The 25,893-nt window shown below is 43.4% G+C and overlaps 1 protein-coding gene across 29 annotated transcripts in view; it reads left to right on the top strand.

Moving 5' to 3' along the window:
* Positions 1-25,893, top strand: part of ESR1 (estrogen receptor 1) — a 384,969-nt gene that overhangs the window by 338,695 nt on the left and 20,381 nt on the right. For 26 of the 29 annotated variants that reach the window (XR_014836701.1, XR_014836687.1, XR_014836707.1 and 23 more), the window contains 1 exon segment: positions 11,134-11,267. Coding sequence is in view for 25 of the 29 variants with exons in the window: in XM_085010425.1 (XP_084866551.1) it covers positions 11,134-11,267 (134 nt within the window). In the remaining 4 variants the exon portion in view is untranslated. 29 annotated transcript variants of the gene reach the window in all.

Genomic DNA, 25,893 nt, shown 5'->3' with positions numbered 1-25,893 from the left:
TCTTTTTTTTTTCTTTTCTATTATCTGCCTCCCAAAGAGATTGTAAGTTCCTTTTGAGGCAGACAAATTCCTATCTTGCTCATTATTGCAATCATATCACCCAAAATGGGTGCATCATTGGCGCTCAATAAGTTTTTTGAATATAGAGCAACATATACAGCAGGAGTGAGCAAAGCATGCCCCAATCAAGCCTGCTACTATTTTTGTAAATAAAGTTTTATTGAAACACATTTATGCTCACAGGTTGCATATTCTCTATGGCTGCTTTCACCATAAAATATCAGTGTTGAATAGATGCAGTAGAGACTGTGTGGCCCACAAAGCCTAAAATATTTACCCTCTGGTCTTACATAGAAAAAAAAAATTGCTGATTACTGACATGAAGAATGGTCTCAGAACACAGAGAGGAAGTGTATAACCCAAGGGAAAGAAAACAGTGGCCTGTCAAGGGAGGCTTACTCCAAGAGGAGGTTCCTATCTGAGCCTTGAAAGATGAGAAAGAGATATTCAAGAGCAGAATGGTGTGGGATGGAGGTGATAATCTTAACACGCAAACCACCAGAATGTGCTACAGATAAACTGAGTTTGTTCAGAAGTTATGCAGCACACAAATTACAAGGTAGGCAGTAAGAAATGGACTTCAGAAGATTGGGCAAGGGCCAGAAGTCCAAGGACATTCTTGAGCCTTTTCTAATCTCAAGGGCCCCACAACTTTTACTGTTTCCCCCCATGTCCTGAAGTCTCCAGCCTCAATCAGCCTTCCCATATTTTTCTGCAAATAATATTACCCCCCATTTACTAAGCAATCTGAAGTGATATTATTTCTAACACTGACTTCTCAGAATTTCCCTGTTTGGGCACTATTTCTTCTCTTACTCTTGAGTTCAAAAAAGGCATCCTTTCTCCTATGATGATATTGAGTCTATTCATCCATATTGCATATTTCTCTCCTTCCCTCCCTCTCTCCATCCCAGCCTTTTGGGGGCATCCCATTCCTCGCCTTTTCCTTTTGACCTTCTAACCTTTGACATCTTGGTCCCTTCTCTCCTGCCACTTCTCTGACCTCTGCTCCACTCTGGCCCCATAACATAGATGCTTTTTCTCCTTCTGCCTGCTCCTTCCCTCTCTCTGTCTCTTTCTCCCTGCCTCCTTCTCCCCAGCCCTCCTTCTCTGTCTCTCCTTTTCTCTCTGTTTTCCCTGCTGAGCTTGAAACCCACAACCCAGATTGGGACTTGAACTTACAGTTTTTTAATTAAAAGCACACACTTTGTCTCAGGAGTTAATGAAATTCATGTTCTTTATGTCTCAGCACAGAAAGAATTCAGAGAGAGGTAAAGTGATGGCTAAAAAGTGGATTTATTGGGAGAGATACACACCCCAGAGGCAGAGTGTGGGCCATCTCAGAAGGTGAGAGAGCAGCTCTGGGAAAAACACATTCCACAGACGAAGTGTGGGCCATGTTGGAAGACGAGAGGCCCTGAAATATGGGGTGGTGAGTTTTTATGGGCTCAGTAATTTCATAGGCTATGAGTGAGAGGCTTATTCCAACAGTTTCAGGGAAGGGGGGTAGGACTGGGGAGGCATGTCTGTTTCTTTCCCATTTCATCACAGAAGTGATACAAATCACTTCTAAGACCCAGTCCCATGTCCACTCTTAACAAATGTGTAGGAGGGGGTTGTTTATGTGTCTAGGAGGAAATCCAGGAAGAAAAGGATTGTGGCCATACAGCAGTCTTCCACTTCTGGTTACCAAATGTCCGTTCCTCCCACACACAGAACGCACCCTGTCCACCCCCAAGGGAGAGACCCCAACATTGCCTTCAGCCACTATGCCCAACTTCAAGTCCATCCCGCTCAAAGAGTTCTCAGTGATTTGTGGTCCTCTCCATCAGGCCTGGACTTGGCTCCTCCTGGTTTGGCAGCCTCAGCCCACAAACACACTCAATATGCCACCATGCAGTAAAGGCAAGACAACCATAATAAAAACTCCAGTTGAGAAATAAGAACATGGGAACAGCCAGGACCACTTGTTGAACAATAATCTGTATCGACGCTGCAAAAAACAGAGAGCTTTATTTCAGTTCTTAAGCATTTCAATTCAGAAGACACAGACCTGGGTAAAACTGAGAGTATTCTGGGAAAGAGAAAGAGTCAGAGATTTGTAAAGGCGGAAGTCACCAGGCCGAGAAGTTCCCTGGTGGCTCTGTGGGTTAAGGATCCAGTGTTCTCACTGCTGTGCCTTGGGTTTGATTCCTGGCCCAGGAAATTCCACATGCTGTGGGTGTAACGAAAAAAAAGAAGTTGTTAGGCATTTGGAGTTCGCTGGTGGCCTTGCCGTTAAGGATTCGGTGTTGTCACTGCTGTGGCTCGGTTTCGATCCCTGGCACAGGAAAGTCTGCATGCCAAGGGTGTAGCAAAAAAATGAAATAAAATTAAAAAAGCAGAACTGAAACCAGATGTCCCCAGGCTGTACTTTGACACAAGAAAAGAAATATTTGTTCTTAAGGGTTAGGCTGGTACGGGTTGGTTTAGGGCAAGAATCTGATGAATCTTTTGAGTTTCTGGCAGATGTTCTGGATGCCTTCCTTGGGACAGTAAGTGGTTGAAAGATCAGATTCCTTGCAGACAGAGACGTGCATAAGTCACACTGGGCTCCCAGCTCCTTTTAGAGCACTCTCTTAGCAAAACCAACTCCATTTCCCACACTCTTTCATAGCGATTAGGAAGTCCTACCAGACAGAATGAGGAGACTTCTGTCGTGGTCTGTGCACTTGGGTCAGAAGAATCTCCAGCACAGCAAGGTGAAATGCATGGTTGTGTCTGGTTTTATAGTCCAGGGAGAGGAGAGGTCTCAGGATACACCTGCTGACTTGCTGAATTGGTTGGGGAATGTGGGGACTTACAGTAAATACACTTGCTGGTTGGTTGGGGGTGTATAAGGCCCTGCAGAGGCAGGGTGAGGAGTGGGCCACATACCTTTCCTAGTAGGGGTAGGAAGGAGTTAAGCCAGGTTTCTCAAGCTGAGGAAGAGGCATTACAATGAGATGGGTGTGGCCAAGTCTAGTAATTCTTGTCTTGGCCAGAGGCTTTGAGTTCCATCTCCTTGAAGGGGCCTTGAAGTCCAACAACTTCTACTCTGAGGGGCCTGCAATTTCTTTAGTTCCTAAATTTACTCTCTGGGGAAAAAGAATTTTGCGCTCTTCTCCAAGAACCCTGACTTCAGCTTCTGGGAGGTTCTTTATTTCCGCTGTTTTCACTGGCTACATTTGACGTGAGCGTGAAGATGTGTGTCCTTGTGGTGAGCCATACATTGCTGCTAGTGTGTGTTCTGAGCCGACCTCAATCCTTTTCTCCATCTACCGTCTGAGGGAAGAGGACTTCAAGGACCTGTAAAGGGCAGAGCTAGAGATTGGAAGGATCTGGGGCCCCTGAAAGAGAATTTCACTGCATTGGACAGTGACCTGAGGGGGAGATAAACTTCATTGCATCAAGCAGCTGAAATTTTAGGGTTGAAGCCTTGAGTAATCAAAGGCTATTCTTTTTTAGTTCAGGCTTGTGATTTCTTTGATGGTACAGTTGTCTTGGGGGGAGGGGGGAGGTAGGCTTCTATTCTGTTTGTTCTCATCAGTTCCATCTGCTTCTAACTACACTCAGGGTCTTTTCTCAACACGGTTGTGAAGTCTGTGGTTCCTATTTGCTTCTTTGTCCTTGGCCTCCCCCTGTGATTGATCAGTGACTCCCTGGAGGCTATTTGACACAACAGGCTTGACACCCTCTTGGGGTCTCCCTTTACCACCTGAGGTGAAACGGACACTCAGATCCCCTGTAAATCCACACGGCTTACTGGGCCTTTCAAATGCAGAATGTTTCTTGACTTCATTGCTTAGTATTTCATAGCCAGAAGCATTTGGCTTTTCTCAACTTGTATGACTCTTTATCTTTGGAATTTCCTCTTTCCCTTCAGTTTCTGCTTGAGAACACCAAAACTCCGACTCTTTCTGTCCTCTTCCCCAGGTGAGTGATCTGCCTTCCAACTACTTTCAGCTCATGGTTGTGTTGCCGCGAAACTCGGTCTGTCTGCTGTTGCTGACTAGAAACACAGATACAGAGTTTTGGGTGAAGGAGAAAAAGAGAGCTTTAGTCCTTTCCTAGGCAAAGGGGGCCCCAACAAGATAATGCCTTAAAGACTATGCCCCTCTTGGGAGAGATTAGGTGGTGGTTTTATAGTTTGGGGAGTGGAAAATAGGGCCGAAGATAAGGATCAGGGTAGGGGCAAGGTTGCATTGCTTCTCAGAGGTGGTGTTTAGTGGCCCCAGGACTGGTTCTGGTGGTCTTCCTTCTTCCCGGAATGAAGAATGCTTCATCAAGTAGTTCCATCTGTTGGGGGTTTTAATTCTGCAGAAAGGGCTCAAGGATATTTTTATGGATATTCCTTGAGGAGGAACTAGGACCCTGCCCCAAGGCTGCACTGTTGTCTCTTGACTGCTCCTTCCTGGTCTCAGCATCCCCTCCCTTCCCTGATGAGCAACTGCCCTTTGGAGCTCAGGGAAGACCTTGGAGGCTGAGGCTTATTCCCTAAAAACAGGAAATGGAGAACATAGAAAGGCTTGTGTGCCTGGGAGCCCCACAGGGGCTTGGTCATAGTTATAACAGGACTCTAGCTCACCGTATCTGTTTCTTGATACTTGGCATTAAGGGGGTAAGTATTTTTTATATCAGCACCGCATTCCCAGTGCCAATTGTTTTATTTATCCACATAAGCTAACTACTGTAGCAAGCAACCATATGTCAGTGACTTATTTATTTCTTATTCACCCTACAGTCCACTCTGAGTATAAGCTCATTCAGGCACACAAGAATTCAAAGAATTAGTTCAAAGACACATAACTGGTAAAGAGTAGCGTCAAGATTTGGATCCAGGCAGTTGGATTCGAGTCTTAACCACTTTCTTCTCAAGTAATCAGCTTTGAGATACAGCCATTCAAATTCTGTCTCTTGCAGGATATATCACTTACAATTTGCCGTCTTCAGCATTTCATTCCTTATGGCAAAGGGTTGTATGTGTAAATCTCTTGATCATACAAATATTGATGGAGTCACTGCATATCAGAGCCTGTGCTGACAGATTTTTGTGGCATCAAAGATAACGGAAGCTCTTTAAATACAACTAAACCTGACACTATTGATATTAAACAGCATCTTAATTTGTAATTTTTTTCTAACTTCTGTTGTAAGTTTTTTTCGGGATAGCTAAATTGAATGTCTTATGTTGATCCCCTGGGTTTTTTGTTTCCATCTATCAAGATCCATTTATACAAAAGAGCCTACCGGGTAGCTCTACATTTTGTAAGATTTTTTTTTTTTAAATATACAAGTGCAGGTTTGACCTGTACACTCTCATTAGAGCTCTTTATTTCCCATGTGGAGGGATAGATACCTAAGGGCTTCTGAAAAACAGGCATTCATGTCGCTAGAAGAGAAACTTCCATGAGCAAATGTTCTTTCCAGATCTGTTTCTCCCACCCTGACATAAGTACAGATGGACTGCATTGGAGGTAGGTAAGGAGCAGAAGGAGGTTTCCCCTCAAGGCCGTTTTGAGGTGCTCTGAACACCAGATTGGTGTGATCAGAGGAGTTCATCCTCCAGGCTGTTGAGTCTCACTGTGGGAGCCATGGGCTGATCTGCTTGGTAAACTACTCCTGATCTATGCCTGAAGCTGTGCTTCTTTTACAAATAAATCTTGGAGTTTCCTGGTGGTGCAGTGGCTTAAGGATCTGGCATTGTCATTGCTGTGGCTCTAGTTGCAGCTCTGGCTCAGGTTCAATCCCGGGTCCAGGAGCTGCCTCATGCCGTGAGCATGGCCAAAAAATAAATAAGTAAAATAAAAATAAATCTCATTCTTCTAAACCCCCAGAATCTCACAGCCTCAGTAGCACCTAATGGATTTAGACTAATTTTGTCTTATTGTAATAAGATTACCTCCAGATTTTTAGTAATCACCCCATTGCTGACACCATTGATTCATCAGTTCCTTCTGAAATTGAACTAAATGCACTTGGCTGATTGGCTCCTTGAAGTTAGTGTAGGATATTTCAGCAGGGCTTTGAAAATGAAGCCCCGACGCCAATGTGTAATGATCTCAGTGGACAGTAATGCGTTCCTTTGTGTCAGGCAGGTGACAGATGTCTGCTAACCTTCCAAGTCCACATAGATTTGTACCTGATCTTATGGTGACAGATCATCTGTTTGTGGGGCAAGTATTTTCACCTTGTGACAGTGCTCCTGAGGGACCCTCAGATACCACATGATCCACTCGTCAGTTCCCTGCAGGCAACATTCTAGTGATTTACTGGAAAGAACATCATGGCCATCAAATGACATACTTTTTATTTATTCCACAAAGAATGGATTGGCCAAAGTGTTTAGACCTGGTGAGTTTTTCCCATTGAAAGAGGAGCAAGTTATTCTTATGGAGACATCTACATGAAGTTCTTCTAGATTCTTCTAACACTGCTTAGAACGTTGCAGCTTCACTGCGATGGTTATTCCCTTAAGAGCCCTCAAAGTTGAGACTCACACCAGCCAATACGAAGCACTTCTGTTTGCAGGGAAGGTGAGCCCCCGGGGTCCTGCTGTCATACCGTCTCAATGATTTATAATTAAATATGCTCGGTCCACATCCTCTAAAGGAAAACACACACACACACACACACACACACACACACACACACACACAGTGAGAACTGAATTGAGAGCTGGGGGATCTGCACCTTGGCTGAGGGCTGGATCTGCAGTTCCTAATGTACCCGGAAGTGCCAGCATTGTGATGAGGCCAGGTAATAACTGCTGCTTAGAAATAACAGAATTTCCAGTGAGAAGAGGCTGAAAAGAACACACTCTCGCTGGAAGAGTTAAGAAGAAGCTCCTCGTGGGAAAATGTGGGAGACTGTTGAAAAGGGATGAGAAGAGAGAATTGTCAAGGCTCCACTTTGGCAGTTTCTGAACTGAACTTTTGCTCACAGCGGGTGGACACAGGCTCCCTCCCACACTGAGATGCCCCCCCGCCGCTGTGCAGTCTGTTAAGTAAACAGAGACTTTATACTGAGAAAGGAACATTTCTCTATTTTGGCTAGGAGTGGTTATTTTTAAAGCTTCATCCTCCAAACATGTCCCCCTATCCTTGTTTATTTTTTCACTAGAAAGAAAATGTGCCACTTTAAAAAAAATTCGACTTTAGGACAAGAAAAGCTCACTTCTAGATGAAGGCCACTTCTAGTTTAAGGCTCACTTCTGCTTAAGGCCAACTCACCTTTTGGTGTGACCACCAACTCACGTCCCCGAGGAGCAATGCAGCTTGTAAAGATTCCTCTCTCCTCATGTAGAGCTTCCATGCACCCGAATTCGACAAAGTGAAATGCATTGTGGCAGCTGTTTTCTGGACACTTCAGGTTAAAAGGACAACCTGTCCCCCATCTATGGATCTATCTACTTATCAACATGTCTGTAGCTAAGACTGAAATACGGCTCCTACGGTGGGCTCCGTACCATTTTAAGCACTTTACCTTAAAACTCATTCACCCCTTTACCTGAGAATTCGGTGACAGTTGCTTCAATAGGGATGTGAGTTAAATTTGGGGAGACTGATATTAGATGTAAGAGATTTTCTTTCTAGACCTTTTCTGAGGAATGTATCCTATTGTATTGCAACTATCTTTTGTCTTGTCTTGCCGCTGTTCTGGATCTATTTATTTATTATTGAAATACAATCGGTTTCCAATGTTGTGTTGGTTGCTGGTATACAGCAAAGTGAATCAGTTACATGTACATATCCTCTTTCGAATTCTTTTCCATTGTCGATCATTACGGGGTATTGAGTATAGTTCCCTGGGCTATACCGTAGGACCTTGCTGTTTACCTCTTTTATATATACTCGTGTGTATCTGCTAATCCCAAACTCCTGATATAAAACCCGCCATGTCTTTAAACAAGGTCCATAGTTTTCTTCTCTGTTCTCAGATGTTAATGCAAAACCTGGTATATGATGGTTCCTCAATAAATCTTTTTTAGTGAATTAAAGCAGAGCAAGGAAAGAAGACAGAGAAAATCTTATTGTTGGGATACTTTCTGTTGGTTGGTAGGCAGTATGGTTTGACTTAAGTCTGAGTCCTAATTCCTTCATTTGGAAAACTGGAAAAATAATATTCGCCTTAGATGGCAGTTGTAAGAAGTAAATGAATTTATCAAAAGCATCTATCATATTGTAAGTGTGAAAAAAAGATGGTTTATTCCATAAATGATGTTAAGAAAACTAATTAGCTACCTGGAAAAAACACTAAGCTAAATCCCTGTCTCACATCTTACACCAAAGTAAATCGCAAATGACGATTGCACAACTCTGTAAATACACTGAAATCTGTTGAATTGTATGCATTAAATGGGTGAATGATATGGCATGTTATTATATCTCATTAAAGTTGTTATAAAAATAAATAAATCCCGGAAGATCAAAGATTTAAACATAAAAACTATATTAGAAGGAAACCTAAGACAGTTTTTTTGTTTGTTTGTTTGTTTGTTTGTTTGTTTGTTTGTTTTGGTCTTCTTAGGGCCACACACATGGCACACAGAAGTTCCCAGGGTAAGAGTTGAATCGGAGCTGTAGCTGCTGGCCTATGCCACAGCCACAGCAATGCAGGATCTGCACCAAGTCTGTGACCTACACCACAGCTCACAGCTACGCCTGATCCTTAACCCACTGAGCGAGGCCAGGGATCAAACTTGTGTGTTCATGGATCCTAGTCAGATTTGTTTCTGCTGAGCCACCATGGGAACTCCTAAGACAGTTTTTTTTTTTTTTTTTTTTAAAGGACAATTTTTTATATGTTGTTGGGAGGGAGAATGACCTTTGTAAGCAAGACATGATATTCTAAAGTCATAAAGGAAGGTTTGATAAATTTGCTTATGTAACAATTAAATGTTTTGCAGAAGAAAATACCAGCAATAAAATCAAAAGAAAAATATGACAAATAATGAGAAAATAATTAAAAGCACATAGAACAAAATACTAATTACTATAATATATAAAGAGCTCTTAATAATCAATGTGAAACAAACCAACAACCCAACAGAAAATATGGGCAAAGGACAAAAGCAGACAGCTCAGAGAAAAAGCTCATAGCAATATATTCTCCTACCAACAGCCTAATGATACAAGCTCTTTAGAAGCAGTATCTGAACTCTTTGTCCAAATTAAAAGTATATGAGTCCTCTGGTTTAGGAATTTGGCTTTAGGAATTTATTCTATAGCTGTCTATACATGTGTCCAAAGACAAACATAAGTATAGTCATTGCATGAAATGTTTGTAACAGAAAAATACTTGAAAGCAAACTAAATGTCAACTGACAAAGAAGTGGTTAAAGAAATTATAACATTTTGTTTAGTGAAAAACGATGGAACTGTTAAAAAATAGTTGATGAAGAACTCCAAAATATGTCAATTAAAAACAAATCAAAGCAAGGTTCTGGGTAATGTGTTTAATGTTTGCATTTTAAATTTTTATGTATTTCACAAACGTATGTTTGCATGTGCCTAAAATATTTTAGCTTCGAGGAGTTCCCATCATGGCTCAGTGGTTAACAAATCCGACTAGGAACCATGAGATTTCGGGTTCGATCCCTGCCTATGCTCAGTGGGTTAAGGATCCGGTGTTGCCGTGAGCTGTGGTGTAGGTTGCAGACACAGCTCGGATCCCGTGTTGCTGTGGCTCTGGTGTAGGCTGGCGGCTACAGCTCTGATTAGACCCCTAGCCTGGGAACCTCTATATGCCACAGGAGCCACCCTAGAAAAGGCAAAAAGACAAAAAAAAATTTTTTTAATTAAAAAAAAAAATTTTAGCTTCGAGCCATCATGCGCAAATTCAGCTCATGAATAACAAGATGACTGAATTCCTTTCACATGTATTATCTCCTCATTTAATTTCTGCACCAACCCCATGGGGAAAAATACTAATGCTTTCTTTTTGAAAATTACCTGTTTTGAACCTTTGAGTATGATTATTTAATTGTTGCAACTACTCATGTTAAATCCTTGATGCCAAGGCTCTGTTGTACAGGAGAAAAGCCCAAACTCCTTATAACGATGTAGCACATCCTTCATCAGCTGACATTTTTCTTCTCTCCCAGATTACTTTCCCATCTCCTCCTCCCTCTAGCTCGTCCGTGCTGCTTCCCCTTTGCATGTTCAGGACTTCTTCCAATGATGCTTTCGCACCTCAGCTCAGTGAAATCCTACAAATGCCACTGGCTCAGCGGATCTTACCTGTCATCCTAGGCAACATCAATAGTTCCAGGACCACTAAAGCTCACAGTTTTCACAGTTTGTCCTATATTTCAAAAGCACTTTATAGGAGTTCCCATCGTGGCGCAGTGGTTAACGAAATCCGACTAGGAACCATGAGGTTTCGGGTTTGATCCCTGGCCTTGCTCAGTGGGTTAAGGATCCAGCATTGCCGTGAGCTGTGGTGTAGGTCACAGATGCGGCTCAGATCTCGAGTTGTTGTGGCTGTGGTGTAGGCCGGCAGCTACAGCTCCGATTAGACCCCTAGCCTGGGAACCTCCATATGCTGCAAGTGCGGCCTTGGAAAAGAAGAAAAGACAAAAAAATAAAAAAATTTTTTAAAAAAAGGCACTTTATAGCAGTTTATTAGGACTGGTCATATTATTTAAATCCATGAACATAATGAGAATAGAGGCCCTATTTTTCTTCTCATTACTACCACAATGTCTAGAATATAGTAGCAGATTGATAAATATTCATTAGAAAAAATTTACCTGAATTCGCGTTATTTTTAATTACTCACCGGTTGAAGAGCTTCATATTGAATATGGTAGATTCTGAGATGGAATAACACATCTCTTCTAAGAATTTGAAATGAGCATGTTTTATTGATGGGAAGTCTTTTTGCATCTTACCTTCTAGAATTCCAATGCATGTTCATGTTCCATGAAGAGAATGGGCTGTGGGGGGTTTTTGTTGCAGATTTGGAGCCAGTAGATTTTTATGAATGTGAACCTTATTGTGTCTTCTGGAAGCTTTTCTGTTCTTTAATACTTCTTTTTCTGTGTTCTCCCAGGAACCAGGGCAAGTGTGTCGAGGGAATGGTGGAGATCTTTGACATGTTGCTGGCTACATCGTCTCGCTTCCGTATGATGAATCTCCAGGGAGAGGAGTTTGTGTGCCTCAAATCCATCATTTTGCTTAATTCTGGTGAGTTGATAACATGGGAAAATTTAATGCCTGGTTCCTGAAAGATGTATTTATTTGTGTTTTCAACCAGATACAAGCTACTTGCTCTGAAGGCACAATCACAAATTGCAAGAAACAACTGACACACATTTAAAATTTTTTTAATAATAAATAAAATAAAATAACTGTCTTCTTTAGAGATTGCTTATCGAGGTAGTCAAATATGATGAATGAAAAACAAAAATGAAACATTGAATCAAATGGCCTTTTATTGAAATATTTGCATCCTTTCATAGATATTTTTGTTAAAATGGTACATGCGGGAGTTCCCATTTTGGCTCAGCAGGTTAAGAATCCAACACAGTGTCCGTGAGAATGGGGGTTTGATCCCTGCCTCACTCAGTGGGTTAAGGATTCTGTGTTGCTGCAAGTGTGGTGTAGGTTGCAGATGTGGCTTGGATCTGGTGTTGCTGTGGCTGTGGTGTAGGCTGGCAACTGCAGCTGCAATTTGACCCCAGCCTGGGGACTTCTGTATGCCATGGGTGCGGCCCTGAAAAGAGAACAAAAAAGTTACGTCCATGTGGACATAGGTCTGTTGCTAGTTACAGATGTCAGAGTGTTAAGTAGATCGAGAGACCCTGTTAAGAAATTGTGACCAATGCCAAATTCCAGGTCCTAAGGAAAGAGGCTTATTTGAGACAGACCATGTTTCTGGTCAAAACTGATGAGCTGAAAAATGTAATTGGTTCAAGAGGTAGAAAAACCTGGTTCTGAACCTGAGGAACGTGGAATTCAGCACATTGGTCCAGCAGAAGGAACAGTTTTCATTTGATCCATGGTGTCTAATTCAACTGTCCCCTCCTATTCCCTTGAGAAAGCTTAGCTGAGAGTGGCATCTAGTTGGTGGTTTTTTTTTTTTTTTTTTGGAGTGAGGTTGGCGGTTGTATAACGAGTCACTCCAGGTCACCCAGATGGAAACTCTGGCTCAGCCGGAATTAGCACCCTGACTCGTCCCAGCCTTCTCTGTATTTGGATCTAAGCACTTGATCTCCAATTTGTAGCACCTGAAGCTTAATAATGAGGTGTCAGCTGCACATAGATACCCTTAACCTGAACCCTAATCCCCCAGCCCCAGGCCCACGTCACATCTGAGACCTCATCCTCACTTAGAGATCACGGCTGTTTGGAAGCCCTGGGCCTGGTTTAGACTGAGTTTCTTAGACCGTTAGATACGGTCTCAAATTTCCCAGTAGCTGAACTGCAGTTTGTGTTGATCCCACATGAGAGAATCGGCGCTTCCTTGTCTTTTGAGGTATTTTGTTTCTTCCTAATGATTGCCAATCCCGGCCCACGTCCCCTAACAATTTTCCACTTCTCTTCCCCACCAATGCTGGTAACCTGTATTGCTTAATGGTTATCATAGTAATCACTCTCCCTTATCAACCGATAAATGGAAATCTGTACAATTACACGAGGCAAGGACGGAATTGCGGAGCGAAGTTGCACAAAACATAATGCGGTCTCTACTAAGGAAGTGATTACCACTCCATTCAAGTTTCTGGTTCCACTCACGTGCATTGTGCTTTTCATTTTCGTCATTTGTCCTGCACGTTGAAGGGTCCAGATCCCACAATGGCTCTTTATTGTAGGAGAGCTCTGGGAGCAGTGCCACTCGGCTGTGCACTGCCAGGTCCTGAACCTGCTCCTTCTTCGGTGGAGGGCTGGCACATGCCAATGGCTCTCGTGTGGGCAATCTGTTAATTTCAGGGAAGGCTGGCTTATCACGTGCTGGGACTTTTTTTCCAGGAAATAATACCCCAGACAGGAAGTGAAAGTAGCCAGAGTTATATAATCTACAAAAAAGTAGACACGCTGATTTTGGTCATCAAAATATTTCCTTCAGATCTGTATAGCTTTTTCTTGTGTTTATTGGTCTGCTCCTCTGAGAGGGTATGTTTTTTCTCATATTATGTAATTAAAAAAAGGCAGGACTTTTGCCATCGGAATATTGGATTTATAGACCTAAGTTTTTCAAATCCCAGAGGAAAAAACTTTCAGCCCGCACAAGAAAGTCTTTTATTAAATACTGGCACCAGCATCTCAAAACAGTATTTCCAACCCAAGGATTTGGATCCCTACCTGATGCCTCATGACACCAGTTAAACTCTCCTGCTCCATCGTTGTTCTTGCACTTCTGCCTCAGGATCTTCTGTGAGCTTCTTTGCACTGGAAGGGTTTGGAGCACTATTTTGGAGATGCAAGGCACTGTCTTACTGACAGAGTTTATTGTTGTCTTTTTGGTGAGATACCAGAAGCTCGTCTTTTCGCTCAAGGTCAGCCCTTGAGCAGTAGCAAAACAGAAGCCATCGCTCAACCTGGGGAAAATGAAATCACTCTTTCCACTCCAAAAGCGAGCTATGTGTTGGAAAAGCAGACCGGCTGCTGAGCACAGCTCCTGGTGTCTCATATTGTTCCTGAAATACAGAATCAGAAAGGACCTGACTCTGAAACACAGTGGTGTGGTACTCGGAGCCTTTTTTGGAGTTAAAAAGGGATCATATGCCACATGGGGGACACCACGATCAACAGTTTTTTTACCCCACAACTGGAGGTATGGACTTTTGTAATAACCCAACCAATTCATGGCTCCGGTCAGGGGCAGCTCTTCACCTGTCATGGGATAAATTACAAAATGACTCTAACTCCGGGAATCTCTGACAGAAGCCAAGCTAGAAATGATTCAGGAAACCCGAGCTCAAAGATGCTTTTCTGATCCCTGGGCAATAAGATCTCAAAGTATGGAGAAACCTTGGGTTTTGTGTTGAGCTCCATCCCCACAGTCTGAGAAGGGTGTGTTTACATTGGCCTTGATGTTGGGGCAGAGGCACGAGGGGAGTTGAAAGGTTGTTGTGAAGACCTGTTAGCCTTGATGGAAGACTTGAGAAGGTCTCCCAAATCCCAGAATCTCCAGGGGAAGCTCTTTTCACTGCTGTTTGGAAGTGGGAGATAGGCATCATGATCTCTGCAATAGAAAAATTTATTACTCTGCTTGCAGAAGCTTCAACTCATCCATAGGACAAACACTGTTTGTTTTTCCACCCCCACCGAAGGACAGAGACGTTCCTGGTTAATCCAGAGATGCTTTAGCCAAATCAATGTGAGCTTCAGGGCATTCTGAGAACTAGCTGGACAGAGTTCAAGTTGGGCAAATGAGAACAGAGCAGATGAACTCAGGGCAGAGGGCTGTGAGGAAGCAGCAGTGGGAGAGGAGAATGGAGCTGGAGCTTTAGAGCGGGACAAGGAAGGAGGTGCTATGCCCGTTTACAATATTCTTTCTACCCAATGGGACTTCAGTTCTTCATTCTAATTCTAGTATTTTGAATTCTTCAAGCCCAGTTCAGATCTCACCTTACTCAGGAAATCTAGCTACAACCCAAGTCCATAACAAGCCTTTCTTCTCTTGATTCTTTGAGTTCTTAGAACCGTACCTCCTATAATCTAGCATTTGGTCAGTTGGTTGATTGATTTCATTCACTGATTCAATAATTTCCTTCATTTACTCCGTAACTCATCCTTTATGGAATTCCCAGCTCTAAACTTTGTGCCAGATGTATGACAATGAACGCCATGGTCCTTTGATTTTGTTTTTTTCAGTTTTTCACTTTACCTTGGGTGGGTACTTTATGCATGTATATCCTAATTTCCCTATAACTATTGTTATTATTTTGTATTGCTCACAACCGGTGAACTGGCAACAAGTATTATACCCTTCTCTCATTTCACAGACCCTAATTTGCTGGACATGACCAGAAGGACCTAGAAAGTCCCCGTTTTCCCTTTGCTCTTCCTACTGTGGTGAAACATATCATCCTTTTCAGTGTCCTATAGATAATGTCAAGTTATTCTGTGAGAAAAAAGAATGCCCATCTCCTTGGGTTATTGTGAGATGAAGGGAAAATGATGTATCCAGTGTCTAATGCCCTTCATGGAACACAGTAGGTCTTCAGTCAGCAGCAGCTGTCATCCTCACGCATGAGAATCTGGCATAAACAGAGTCAGTTCATTCCTTTTTTCAATATAATTAAGTGCTTTTAGCTTAAGGCCTCCCTCCCGAGAGGCTTAAAAAAAATATGCAAGGACGCAGGGGTAATGACAACAATAGATTGTTACTGTTCTCCCGAGGCTTTGTTAATGGTGCTATGTAATTGTGTTTAGAGTAATATTAGAGGAAGATTTATCTCATGGATAATAATTGATTGTTATTTGAATCTTCATTCTGACTGACCTTAGTGGAGACTCAGCTGTGTCCTCATTCAGCATCGGTTGACTCGGCTGCTTCTGCTCCCCGCTCCCACACCTGTGATCCTCAGTAAGCCCTCTGAATCCATTCCCATTCAGAACCTCGGCCTTTTAGGGAAAACTTCACAAGTCCAAGCTTACTATGCAGTCTCTAATGCATGTTGGGTTTGGCCTTCGAGTGCAGATTCGTAATTATTTCTCCCCATTTTCGGAACTTCTTTCTGACCACAATTCATTGTATTCCTCTAAATTCTAAAGCACTTCACACATTTGGCTCCCTGGTCACTTTATCCGCTGGCTCCCTGGAGAGCCTGTCAGACCCCTGACTCCAGCTCCTCTGCCCTCCGTGTTACCGTAGATCCTTTTCCCTCTCTTGACCCAGACTAACTCTAGTTACTCCAGCTCGGTGCCTGCTAGATCCCCGTGTTACCTTTGGCGGGCCTGTCTGTTACTCCTGGAAAGTCTTTTGCTGTAGAGATGCCGAACCCTTGATCACCTGTTCATCCCAAACCGATCTTCAGACAACGTTTTTCTTTCAACTGATGGAGTAATAAAGAGCAGTGAAGAGCCAAGCCCACAGGGGAAGAGACTTAAAAACAACCCAAGGTGGAAAGTTGAAGGAGAGGAGAATACCAGGAAGGGAGAATGTATGGCATCGGCTCTAATGCCTGTATCCTGGTGTTCAATGAAAGAAAAAAAAAAGCCCGTGGAATGTCATACAGGCACATGTACATTCAACCTAAACATCCAAACGATGCCAGCTCTCATCTGTCGTTTAGTTCTGCTCTGTTGATACAGCACATCTCGTTACCTTGGTGCCTTGATGAAACATCTGAAGCCGATGACATCCGTTTCCTTCTTGTGTTCACCAGAGGCTGCCCTCTGGTCCGAGAAGCATTTATAATCAGGATCAATTATAACCAGCTCTCCTCAACGAAAACATTTCCTCTCTCCAGGGCTGAATTCTTTGCACTCTCTCCGTTAATTATTAGACAATTATTTAGAGCATTGATATTTTTAAGTGGAGGAGTAAGACAATGATTCACAGTCCCTATATTTAGATGAAAGAACATTTGAAAAACATGGACTGTAAGCAATAAGGGCCATTAATTCTTAACAGTAGAAGGATTCTGATAGGAACAAGTCTTGGACTCCGAGATAGACACATCGTCAGGTATGCTGGTTGCTGCCCCAACAGAGAGGGTTTGATTTGATTGTATGCACTCTGGAGTCCTTTGTCCTGCTGGACTTCCTCTCCAGGGAGCCTGCTCACTGAGATTTACGGAGACAAATGGCATTTGATGGTTCTTTGGTGGTGCATTGTCTTGTCTCTGGCTGATGGATTCTTCAGTAGTCGACCCAACTCTTGGAGCCTCTTCTTGTTGCCCCCTTCTTACGTGGCCCTAAACGGGCCTCATGGCCTCTGTTAATTCCTTGAACACTTGTGCGCCAGGGGCTTTGTTTTGAAAGGCCAGGCATTCCAGAGAAGCAACTCTGTGACTCAGTTGGGGGTTGATGGATGCCCTTTGATAAGACACTTCCCCAAGCCTCATGTGTAAAATGGACATAATACTACCTAAGCTTCGGAGTTCAAGTTGTGGCTCAGTGGGTTAAGAACCAGACATAATATCCATGAGGATGGAGGTTTGATCTCTGGCCTCTCTCAGTGGGTTAAGGATCCGGTGTTGCCACAAGCTGTGGCATGGGTTGCCATGGCTGTGGTGAAGGCTTCAGCTGCAGCTCTAATTCGACCCCTAGCCTGGGAACTTCCATATGCCATGAGCATGGTCCTAAATGGAAAAAACAAAAACAAAAACAAAAAACTAACCCATGGGATTGTCGTGACTATTAAAACAACAACCACCTAGTGCCTGGCACATGATAGGTGCACCCAAACGTCAGTTTATAGACTCTCCAAATACAAAAACCCTGGCTTTTGTCTCTGTGAAAGAAACGACCATGTTCTCAGCAGAAGGTCAACAACTTCCTGCCTGGAAATTCTTCTTGTTTTGTTTTGTTTTTTTTTTTTTTTTTGCTTTTTAGGGCTGCACCCACGGTATATGGAGATTCCTAGACTAGGGGTCAAATTGGAGCTGTAGCTCCCGGCCTACACCACAACCACAGCAACTCGGGATCCAAGCCAAATCTGCAACCTACACCACAGCTCATGGCAACACCAGATCCTTAACCTGCTGAGCGAGGCCAGGGATCGAACCCACATCTTCATGGATCCTAGTCGGGTTCATTAACTGCTGAGCCATGAAGGGAACTCCTCCTGCCTGGAAATTCTGAAGCTGGATTTCAGCCAGGCCAGGCCATTTGGCATTTTAAAATTTGTGTTCTTGGAGTTCCCTGGTGGCTCAGCAGGTTAAGGATCCAGCCTTGTCACTGCTATGGCATGGATCGCTTCTCTCACAATGGGTTCAATCCCTGGCCCCAGAGTTTCTGCATGGTGTGGGCGCCAAAGAATTAATTAATTTTTAAAAATGTATTAAAAAATGGCATTCTCACGACAAAGATGTCCTTCTCGTGAGTGGGACAGTCTCAGGCCCCAGACAGGTTGGAGGGGGTCCTGTGTCTTCATGCAGAGACATCTTGGAGCTTCTAAGTAAGGGAGGAAACCAACAGAGTGCCTGTAACCTGGGAAAGGCTTAGGAATCATCAGCAAACTGGATGGGGCCACGGCAGGCGCCACTGCGAGACTAGAAGTCATTGCAATCTTCCTGGTATTAGGAGCAGAATTCTCCATTCATATTCAGAGCCTCAGAGGGAGGAACAGCTGCTCATTTCTGACGCTTCCGGGAGCTCCCTCCTGGGGGTCAGCTCTCTCTCAGATCCTTGATTCAACCACCGTTTTAACCCACAGTCTCCAGGGTCCAGAAATTACCTAAGTCCACATTCTTAAATTTGAATAACGTATGGGCCCATTTAAAAAAAAAAAAAAAGTCACAGACTCCCCCAGTACTGACTTAAACTGTTCTTTGTATTATAACGTTCTTTAATGTGAATAACCATACTTATTATGTAAATGGATGAGTATAAAGTCTGTGTTCATAGCCCTTGCATACATACAAACCCAAAACAAATTCGCAAATTAAATACAAACCGAAGGGCAGACTGATAAGATGCTTTGGCAGAGACCGAGCCGAGCTGTTTGCAGCGAGCGGGGCAGACCTCTGTGAGCCAGTCCACCAAGCCTCTGGGAGAATGTGGTTCTCTCCCCACTTGCCTGTGTTCAGAAGGATGGAGAAAGCTTTTCAGCTCCCTGTGACATCATCTCGCTTTGGCAAGAACACATCATTTATATATTTGGTTTCCTTCTGTTCTGTGTTTATTTTTCTGAGACACTTAAGATATAACTGCTAGGGAGTTCCCACTGTGGCTCCCAACACAGTGTCCATGAGGACGTAGGTTCGATCCCTGGTCTCGGTCAGGGGTCAGTGGGTTAAGGATCCAGTGTTGCTGCAAGCTGTGGCGTAGGTCGTAGATGCGGCTGGGATCCGGTGTTGCTGTGGCTGCAGCTCTGATTAGACCCCTAACCTGGGAACTTCCATTTGCTGCAGGTGCAGCCATTAAAAAAAAAAAAAAAAAAGAAAGAAAAAAAATTTAAAAATATATATGACTGTTAGACTTGGGACAGTCATAAACACAGGTGAAAAATGTGCAACTTAGGAAACAGAGCTGATAGGGATTTTGGAGATGGGTGCATCTCCACTCTCCACACATGTCCAACCTCCAGGGATCTTTGAAAAAAAATTCTCACGACAGGACTCGCCCCCAGAGATTCTGATATAATTAGAATTGTGATTGTGGGTATTTGTTTAAAACCCCCACCAAAACTTCAGTTTCACTAGGAGTGAGAACCGTTGAATTAACTGATGCAGAACCTTCTGAAATTAATGCCTTGATGTTTTTAAAAATATCGTTACGGGAGTTCCCGTCATGGCGCAGTGGTTAACGAATTCAACTAAGAACCATGAGGTTGCGGGTTCAATCCCTGGCCTTGCTCAGTGGGTTAAGGATCCAGTGTTGCCATGAGCTGTGGTGTAGGTTGCAGGCACGGCTGGGATCCCGTGTTGCTGTGGCTCTGGCGTAGGCCGGTGGCTACAGCTCCAATTCGACCCCTAGCCTGGGAACCTCCATATGCCTCGGGAGCCGCCCAAGAAATGGCAAAAAAACAACAAAAAAAGATTTGCTAAACTAAAAATATCGTTACGGTGAAAAACACACAATCTTAAAGACTAAGAGACAGTTTAAGGACCTCTGAGAAGCCCCCTTTAATTCTCAGGAGTACGCGGAACCTCGTTTGTTTTTCATTTTTTTCAAGTTTTGTTGACGTCTAGTTGGTTTCCAAGGCTGTGATCATCTCTGCTGTACGACAGAGTGATTCAGTTTTACGTGTACACACATCCATTCTCTTTCCGATTCTTCTCCCACAGAGGCCATCACAGAATATGGGGTAGAGTTCTCTGTGCTAGAGAGCAGGTCCCCATTGGCCAGTCATTCCATAGATCTCAGTGTGCCTGAGCCCGTCACACACCCCCAGTCCATCCCCACCCCCACCTGGCCCCTTTGGTAACTATAAGCTTGTTTTCAAAGTTTGTGAGTCTGTTTCTGTTCTGCAAATAAGTTCATTTTTTTTTTTTTTTTTTTTTTTTTTTAAGATTGGTGGAACCTATTTTGAAAACTACTGCTGTAGGTGAAACCTCAGCTAGGTTAAACTAGTTCTCAAGTATGTTACAAAACTGACCATTCTGTAGCCTGTGGGGGGACACTGCTGGCCCTGGGGACAGGCGATGGAGACCTGTCTTTCACACACTGGGTTGACGGGGGCAGAGACAATGAACGTGTCATTTCAATGTCATGAGATAAGGGCAGCGATGAAGGGAGGTGCCGAGTGTTGCAGAGACAAACAGGGTCCTTCCGGGAGCACGGGTGCTCCGGCTGAGTTAAACTTGGCTGAAGTCACAAGAAAGGCAAAGGGGGACGTTCTGGCTTCGCCTTTACACCAACACTGAGAGTCTCACCAAGTCACTGGACCTCTTTTCACAGGTTTCCTCAACTATCGAGTAGAAATAATAACCCTGGAGTTCCCGTCGTGGCGCAGTGGTTAACGAATCCGACTAGGAACCATGAGGTTGCGGGTTCGGTCCCTGCCCTTGCTCAGTGGGTTGACGATCCGGCGTTGCCGTGAGCTGTGGTGTAGGTTGCAGACACGGCTCGGATCCCGCGTTGCTGTGGCTCTGGCGTAGGCCGGTGGCTGCAGCTCCGATTCGACCCCTAGCCTGGGAACCTCCATATGCCGCGGGAGCGGCCCAAGAAATAGCAAAAAGACAAAAAAAAAAAAAAAAAAAAAAAAGAAAAAAGAAATAATAACCCTGAACAGTCCTCTTGACTCTATAGGTTTGTGAGGATGTAACAAGGTAGCTTAAAACCATGAGCCGATATCAGGATTACTGCTATTGGTTTTTTAGAGGGAACATATTAGGGGATCTAATATCGTACTGAGGTTTTGGTGTCAGAATCTCCCTGTTCCAATCAAGGAACCAGAGTGGCTCTCAGGCCCTATATTTGGAAGGCCCATAGATGCCCTCTGTCTGCCCTCAGGCCTGGCGTGCTGACCTGTAAATCTAAAAGCGTGTTGACACTTGAACATGCTTGAAAACCATGAAAAAACAGCAGCAAAATCTCACTGAGTTCTTGAGCTCAGAAATGAAGTAAAATACTGTTTTTTAATGAGTTTTTCTTTCTTCACATGATACTTTGTGAACAAGTAAAAGCCGTAATGGAACACGTATGCTTCCTGAAACATGTCAGCAGACTGTCAGATTGTAAAATTTTCAGTCTACACCCAACATCCCTAAACTTTGTTGGAAAACCTGCCTCTGGGCTTTGCCTCTCTTGCCTGGACCCCCAGCTACATCTCATTGCTTCTCTTGGGTTAAAAGAAAGATGGAAAAACCATGTCCCTGCCTTTCCTAAGGGTCCTTGTCCTTTTTGTTTTGTTTTGTTTTGTTTTTTGTCTTTTTGCCTTTTCTAGGGCCGCTCCTGCGGCATATGGAGGGTCCCAGGCTAGGGGTTGAATTGGAGCTGTAGTTGCCAGCCACAGCCACAGCCACAGCAACGCCACATCCGAGCCGTGTCTGCGACCTACACCACAGGTCATGGCAATGCAGGATCCTTAACCCACTGAGCAAGGGCAGGGATCAAACCCGAAACCTCATGGTTCCTAGTCGGATTCGTTAACCACTGAGCCATGATGGAAACTCCATAAGGGTCCTTGTCCTTGAGCACTGCATCTGTCTCATTCTCCTTCAGCATCTTCCCCTGGGGGTGTGCCATTATTTTTGTAAGCTGAGGTGGATTGAGTTGCCTTAGTTCTATTTTCTCTGAATTTTGATTTTCTTTCTCTTCACATTTTTGGGGCCATGCCCACAGCATGCAGAAGCTCCCGGGGCAGGGATTGAACCCACACCATAGCAGTGACCCAAGCCACAGCAGTGAAAGCGCTCAATCCTTAACCTGCTTTGCCGTCAGGGAACTCCTATTTTCTCTGAGTTTCTACTTTATATCTACTTTTTATGTTTTGTTTTTCTTCTGGCATATTAGAAAGATAGCAGTATCCCCCGCTGAACTGAGTGAGAGCCATGGATTTATAAGCTAATATATGTTAGCTTAACTACCATTTACTGAGGGTTTTTACTGCTTTTCCAAGCATTGTGTGGAAAGAAAAAGCTGCCTCTAGTTGCCTCTTCTGTAAAATGAGTGATAAGAGTAGTTCCTACGTACTGGTTTATATAACGTGAGCCCCACAGACTCTCCCTGGACCCTAGGGAGCTCCCTGACTCTGGGATCAAACCAATAGTGATTGTAGTAGCAGTGATTTGTATGACAGTTTCTACCTGAAGGACCTCATGGTCTGAAGATAAAAACAGATATAAAAAAAATTATTGACGTTCTGTGGCATAGTGGATCAAAGATCTGACAGTGCCACAGTTGTGGCATAGGTCACTGTTGTGGCTCAGATTCGATCCATGGCCTGGGAACTTCCATGTCCTGAGGGCACGGTCAAAAAATAAAATTTAAAAAATAATTATTCTTTTTAAAGAAGTTGTGATTACAAAAAAATTGACATATTAAATTTAGATAATTTGAAAATACAACATACATTATTAGGGAAATAACAGCCTGAGGTCAGTCAACCATGTGAACATTTTGGTGTATCTTTTTGCAATATCGGGTTGTGGGTAAGAGCCAGGGATTCTAGCTCCAGGTTCAATTCCCCTTTCAGCTGCTTGTTAGAAGTATGACTTTGAACGAGTTACTTAAACCCTTTGCGTACCTGTTTCCTGGTCCATAATTGTGTTGATACGATTAGCTTTTACAATACAATGCCTCTTTTAGGCCAACACTTAATCCGTGTTAGGAGCTATTTTCTTTTCACACTACGTGTGTACACATTCGTATTTACATGTATGCATCTTAATTAGAATCACACATATGGACTCTTTAGAAAGGATCTTTTAAATGGCTGCCACTGTCATTCATGAAGATATAATAAATGCATTCATTTATTTAATGAATCTGAAATTGTTAAACACAAGTGATTTATCGTTTTCGTTATTATAGAAACATTTCTTTTGCATTCTTATAACCGTCTTTTGCCCACTTTGGATCATTACTTTGGATACGTTTCTTGAAGTGGATTTTCTGGGTGAAAGGATATAAATATCCTTAAGTTTCTTGATACATAGTGCCTTCTGCCCCAGAAAGCTTTAGATAAAGCTTTCATAACTGTGTAACTTATCATGCAATGTGAAGGTGGGGGGTGGGAGGGGCGGAGGGGAGCAGGACAGCAGACCCCCCCCAGCTCCTGCCCTCAGCTAGGAAAGACCCCCAGGTGGGAATTTCTACATAGGACATATTATAAACATCATATTACAAACCTCCCAAGCTCACTCCTTTTGAGCAAACTATCATTTGAGAGGATATGGTTGTAGTTTATTATCTATATAGGAGTTTGTTACATAAATTGTAAGCTTTATGACTGGCACAGACACTAGGCCGGCGAGCTGCTCTTATTCCAAGTAGTCAGGATACACAAAGGGTCGGCGTGTAGTGTCTTACCTTCTGCCTTTGGTCCCTCTGCCACCGTTTTTATTAAGAGATAGTGACAAAACAAAAGACAAGAGGTTGAATGGCTGAAAGTGACCTTCTCTTTAAAAACTCCTCTCAGGAAGGATGACCTGGCTCCCCCGGTGATTTCCTTTGCTCTGGGTTCTGGGGCTTTGTGTGATGGACATGACCTTTCCTAGTCACTTGTGGGTTTGGAAGAGCAGCTCGGCATGTGACCCCCCGCCACTGCTCGCGCCGTGCCCTTCCCTGGTGATCAACAAGCTGCTGGTCTGCAGTGCCCCGAAGGATCTCCTGAATCCCAAGGATCAAGTGCAATCTAGTCTCTAGATTCTTGCAACACAGGGCTGCATGGTCCAGTTGGAAACGTAGACATCTCAGAGGATGGCTCAGCATGACTGCCAGGAGCGGTCCCTGGCAGGAGCAGTTCATTTATTCTTTGAAATTGGCAGCAACGATACTGATGAATTAAACCCAGAACCTAACATTCATGTTCATCTGGACGGTGAAGCCTCTGCCCTTACTCTTGGTAGAGCGGCTGTTACTCTTTGACTGAGATAACATCACCTTCACATTCAGTGAAAGCCAAACATTCAGCACCTCCAGTCGAACCTTAATGCTCTGCTTTCTGTGCATCCCAACCTGCCAGGCCTTGGGGGACAATGGATTGCCAGTCTTTGAAACTGATCTTTTCTTGTACTGAGATGCATACCTCAGATTATTGATGTCAGAGGTATTTCTACGAGAATTGTTCTCAGAAGCTTTAGTTACAAATTTGTTAGTTTATTTTCGGCCGAAACAACAAGTCTTGAAGAGTTACAGAAATGTGAAACAGCCTTGGGGATGATAGCAATGTTATGAAACTAGTATTCGGTAATATCCCTGCAGCAAGCACCTCATTCCTTGGAATATCCATTCACCAGCTCCGTGTCCCTTTCTTCAGTCAAGATATTGACAAAGCTCATGAAATAATGGAAATGAAAGGGTCTCTGATTTTGTATTTTACATAGCATTTTCTTCCACCAGATTATGAAAGGCTCAAGGCAGAGAACTTGGAAAACACAGAAAAGCCACACAAAAAAATAATCTCCCAAGTAATCATGATTTTGCCACACAAAAGTCACCACCGTTAACATTTTGGTAAACATTCTTAACTAAAGAGACCCTTAGAAGATGCCTTTGTCCCCCGGCACCTCTTCCTCTCTCGGCACCATCTCGCACCATGTTTGGAAAAGCTGGAGTGCTCCTAAGTCATTCCAGGAAAATTATGAGTTTTCTCAAATATCTCTGGAGGCGAGGCCATTGGCAGTCATTTCTAGTTTCTCACAGACCTTGAAGTTGGGAAATTCTTGGTGTAGCCTTGGAGCACTGGGCCAGGAGTGAGGCCTGTTTGGGTGCTAGTTCCAACTCTGCCATTTATTTACCCACAGGGTGACCTCAGGCAAGTCCAGTCTTGCTTTTCTGTCTGAAAACCCTCCCAGCAAGGGCATCCACTACCCCAGCTCCTTAACCTCTCTGAGCCTCTGTTTTCCAACAAGTAAAGCAGGAGCGGGATAAGTAGGGTGTATTTTTTTTTTTAACGTTAAAATGTATTCATTTATTTATAGGCTATGTTTAGAGGGAAAGCTGAGGGAAAAGAACAAGAGATTTCCTACGTACCTCCTCCTCCCTCCCTCGGCTCCAGCCTCCCCCACCATCCAGATCCCCCACTAAAGAGGCACATTTGTTACAGCCAATGAGCTTATGTTTCCTTGTAAGTTCGTTATCACATCAAGTTCATAATTTACATTAGAGGCTGCTCTGGGTGTTTTCTGTTCTATGGGTTTTGAAAAATGCAAAATGACATGTACCCCCATCAATTTAGTATTGAACTGAGCAGTTTCCACTCCGTATGATATTCAGGACACTTAGGACGTTCTGCCCTAAACATCCTCGGTGCTCTGCCAATTCATCCCACCCTTCTCCCTAACCCCTGAGAACCACGGATCTTTTTTGCTTATCTTTGCTTATTTGTTTTGCTGATCTTAGTTCTGTCTTTTCTAGAATGCCGTGTCTTTGGAATCATACATTATGTAGCCTTTTCAGATTGACTTCTTTCACTCAGTAATATGCATTTAAGCTTCTTCCATGTCTTTTGATGGCTTGATAGCTCATTTCTTTTTAGCGCTGAATAATATAATATTCCGTTGTCTGGATGTACCACAGTTTATTCTTT

This window comes from Sus scrofa, chromosome 1, assembly GCF_054392235.1.
Source record: "Sus scrofa isolate SSC_HxYL_T2T_F1_AM1 chromosome 1, Sscrofa_HxYL_maternal_Yorkshire_Landrace_v2.0, whole genome shotgun sequence".
NCBI classification, from domain to species: domain Eukaryota; kingdom Metazoa; phylum Chordata; class Mammalia; order Artiodactyla; family Suidae; genus Sus; species Sus scrofa.
The sequence above is the reverse complement of the archived record's forward strand: the minus strand, read 5'-3'. Positions and strand labels throughout refer to the sequence as shown.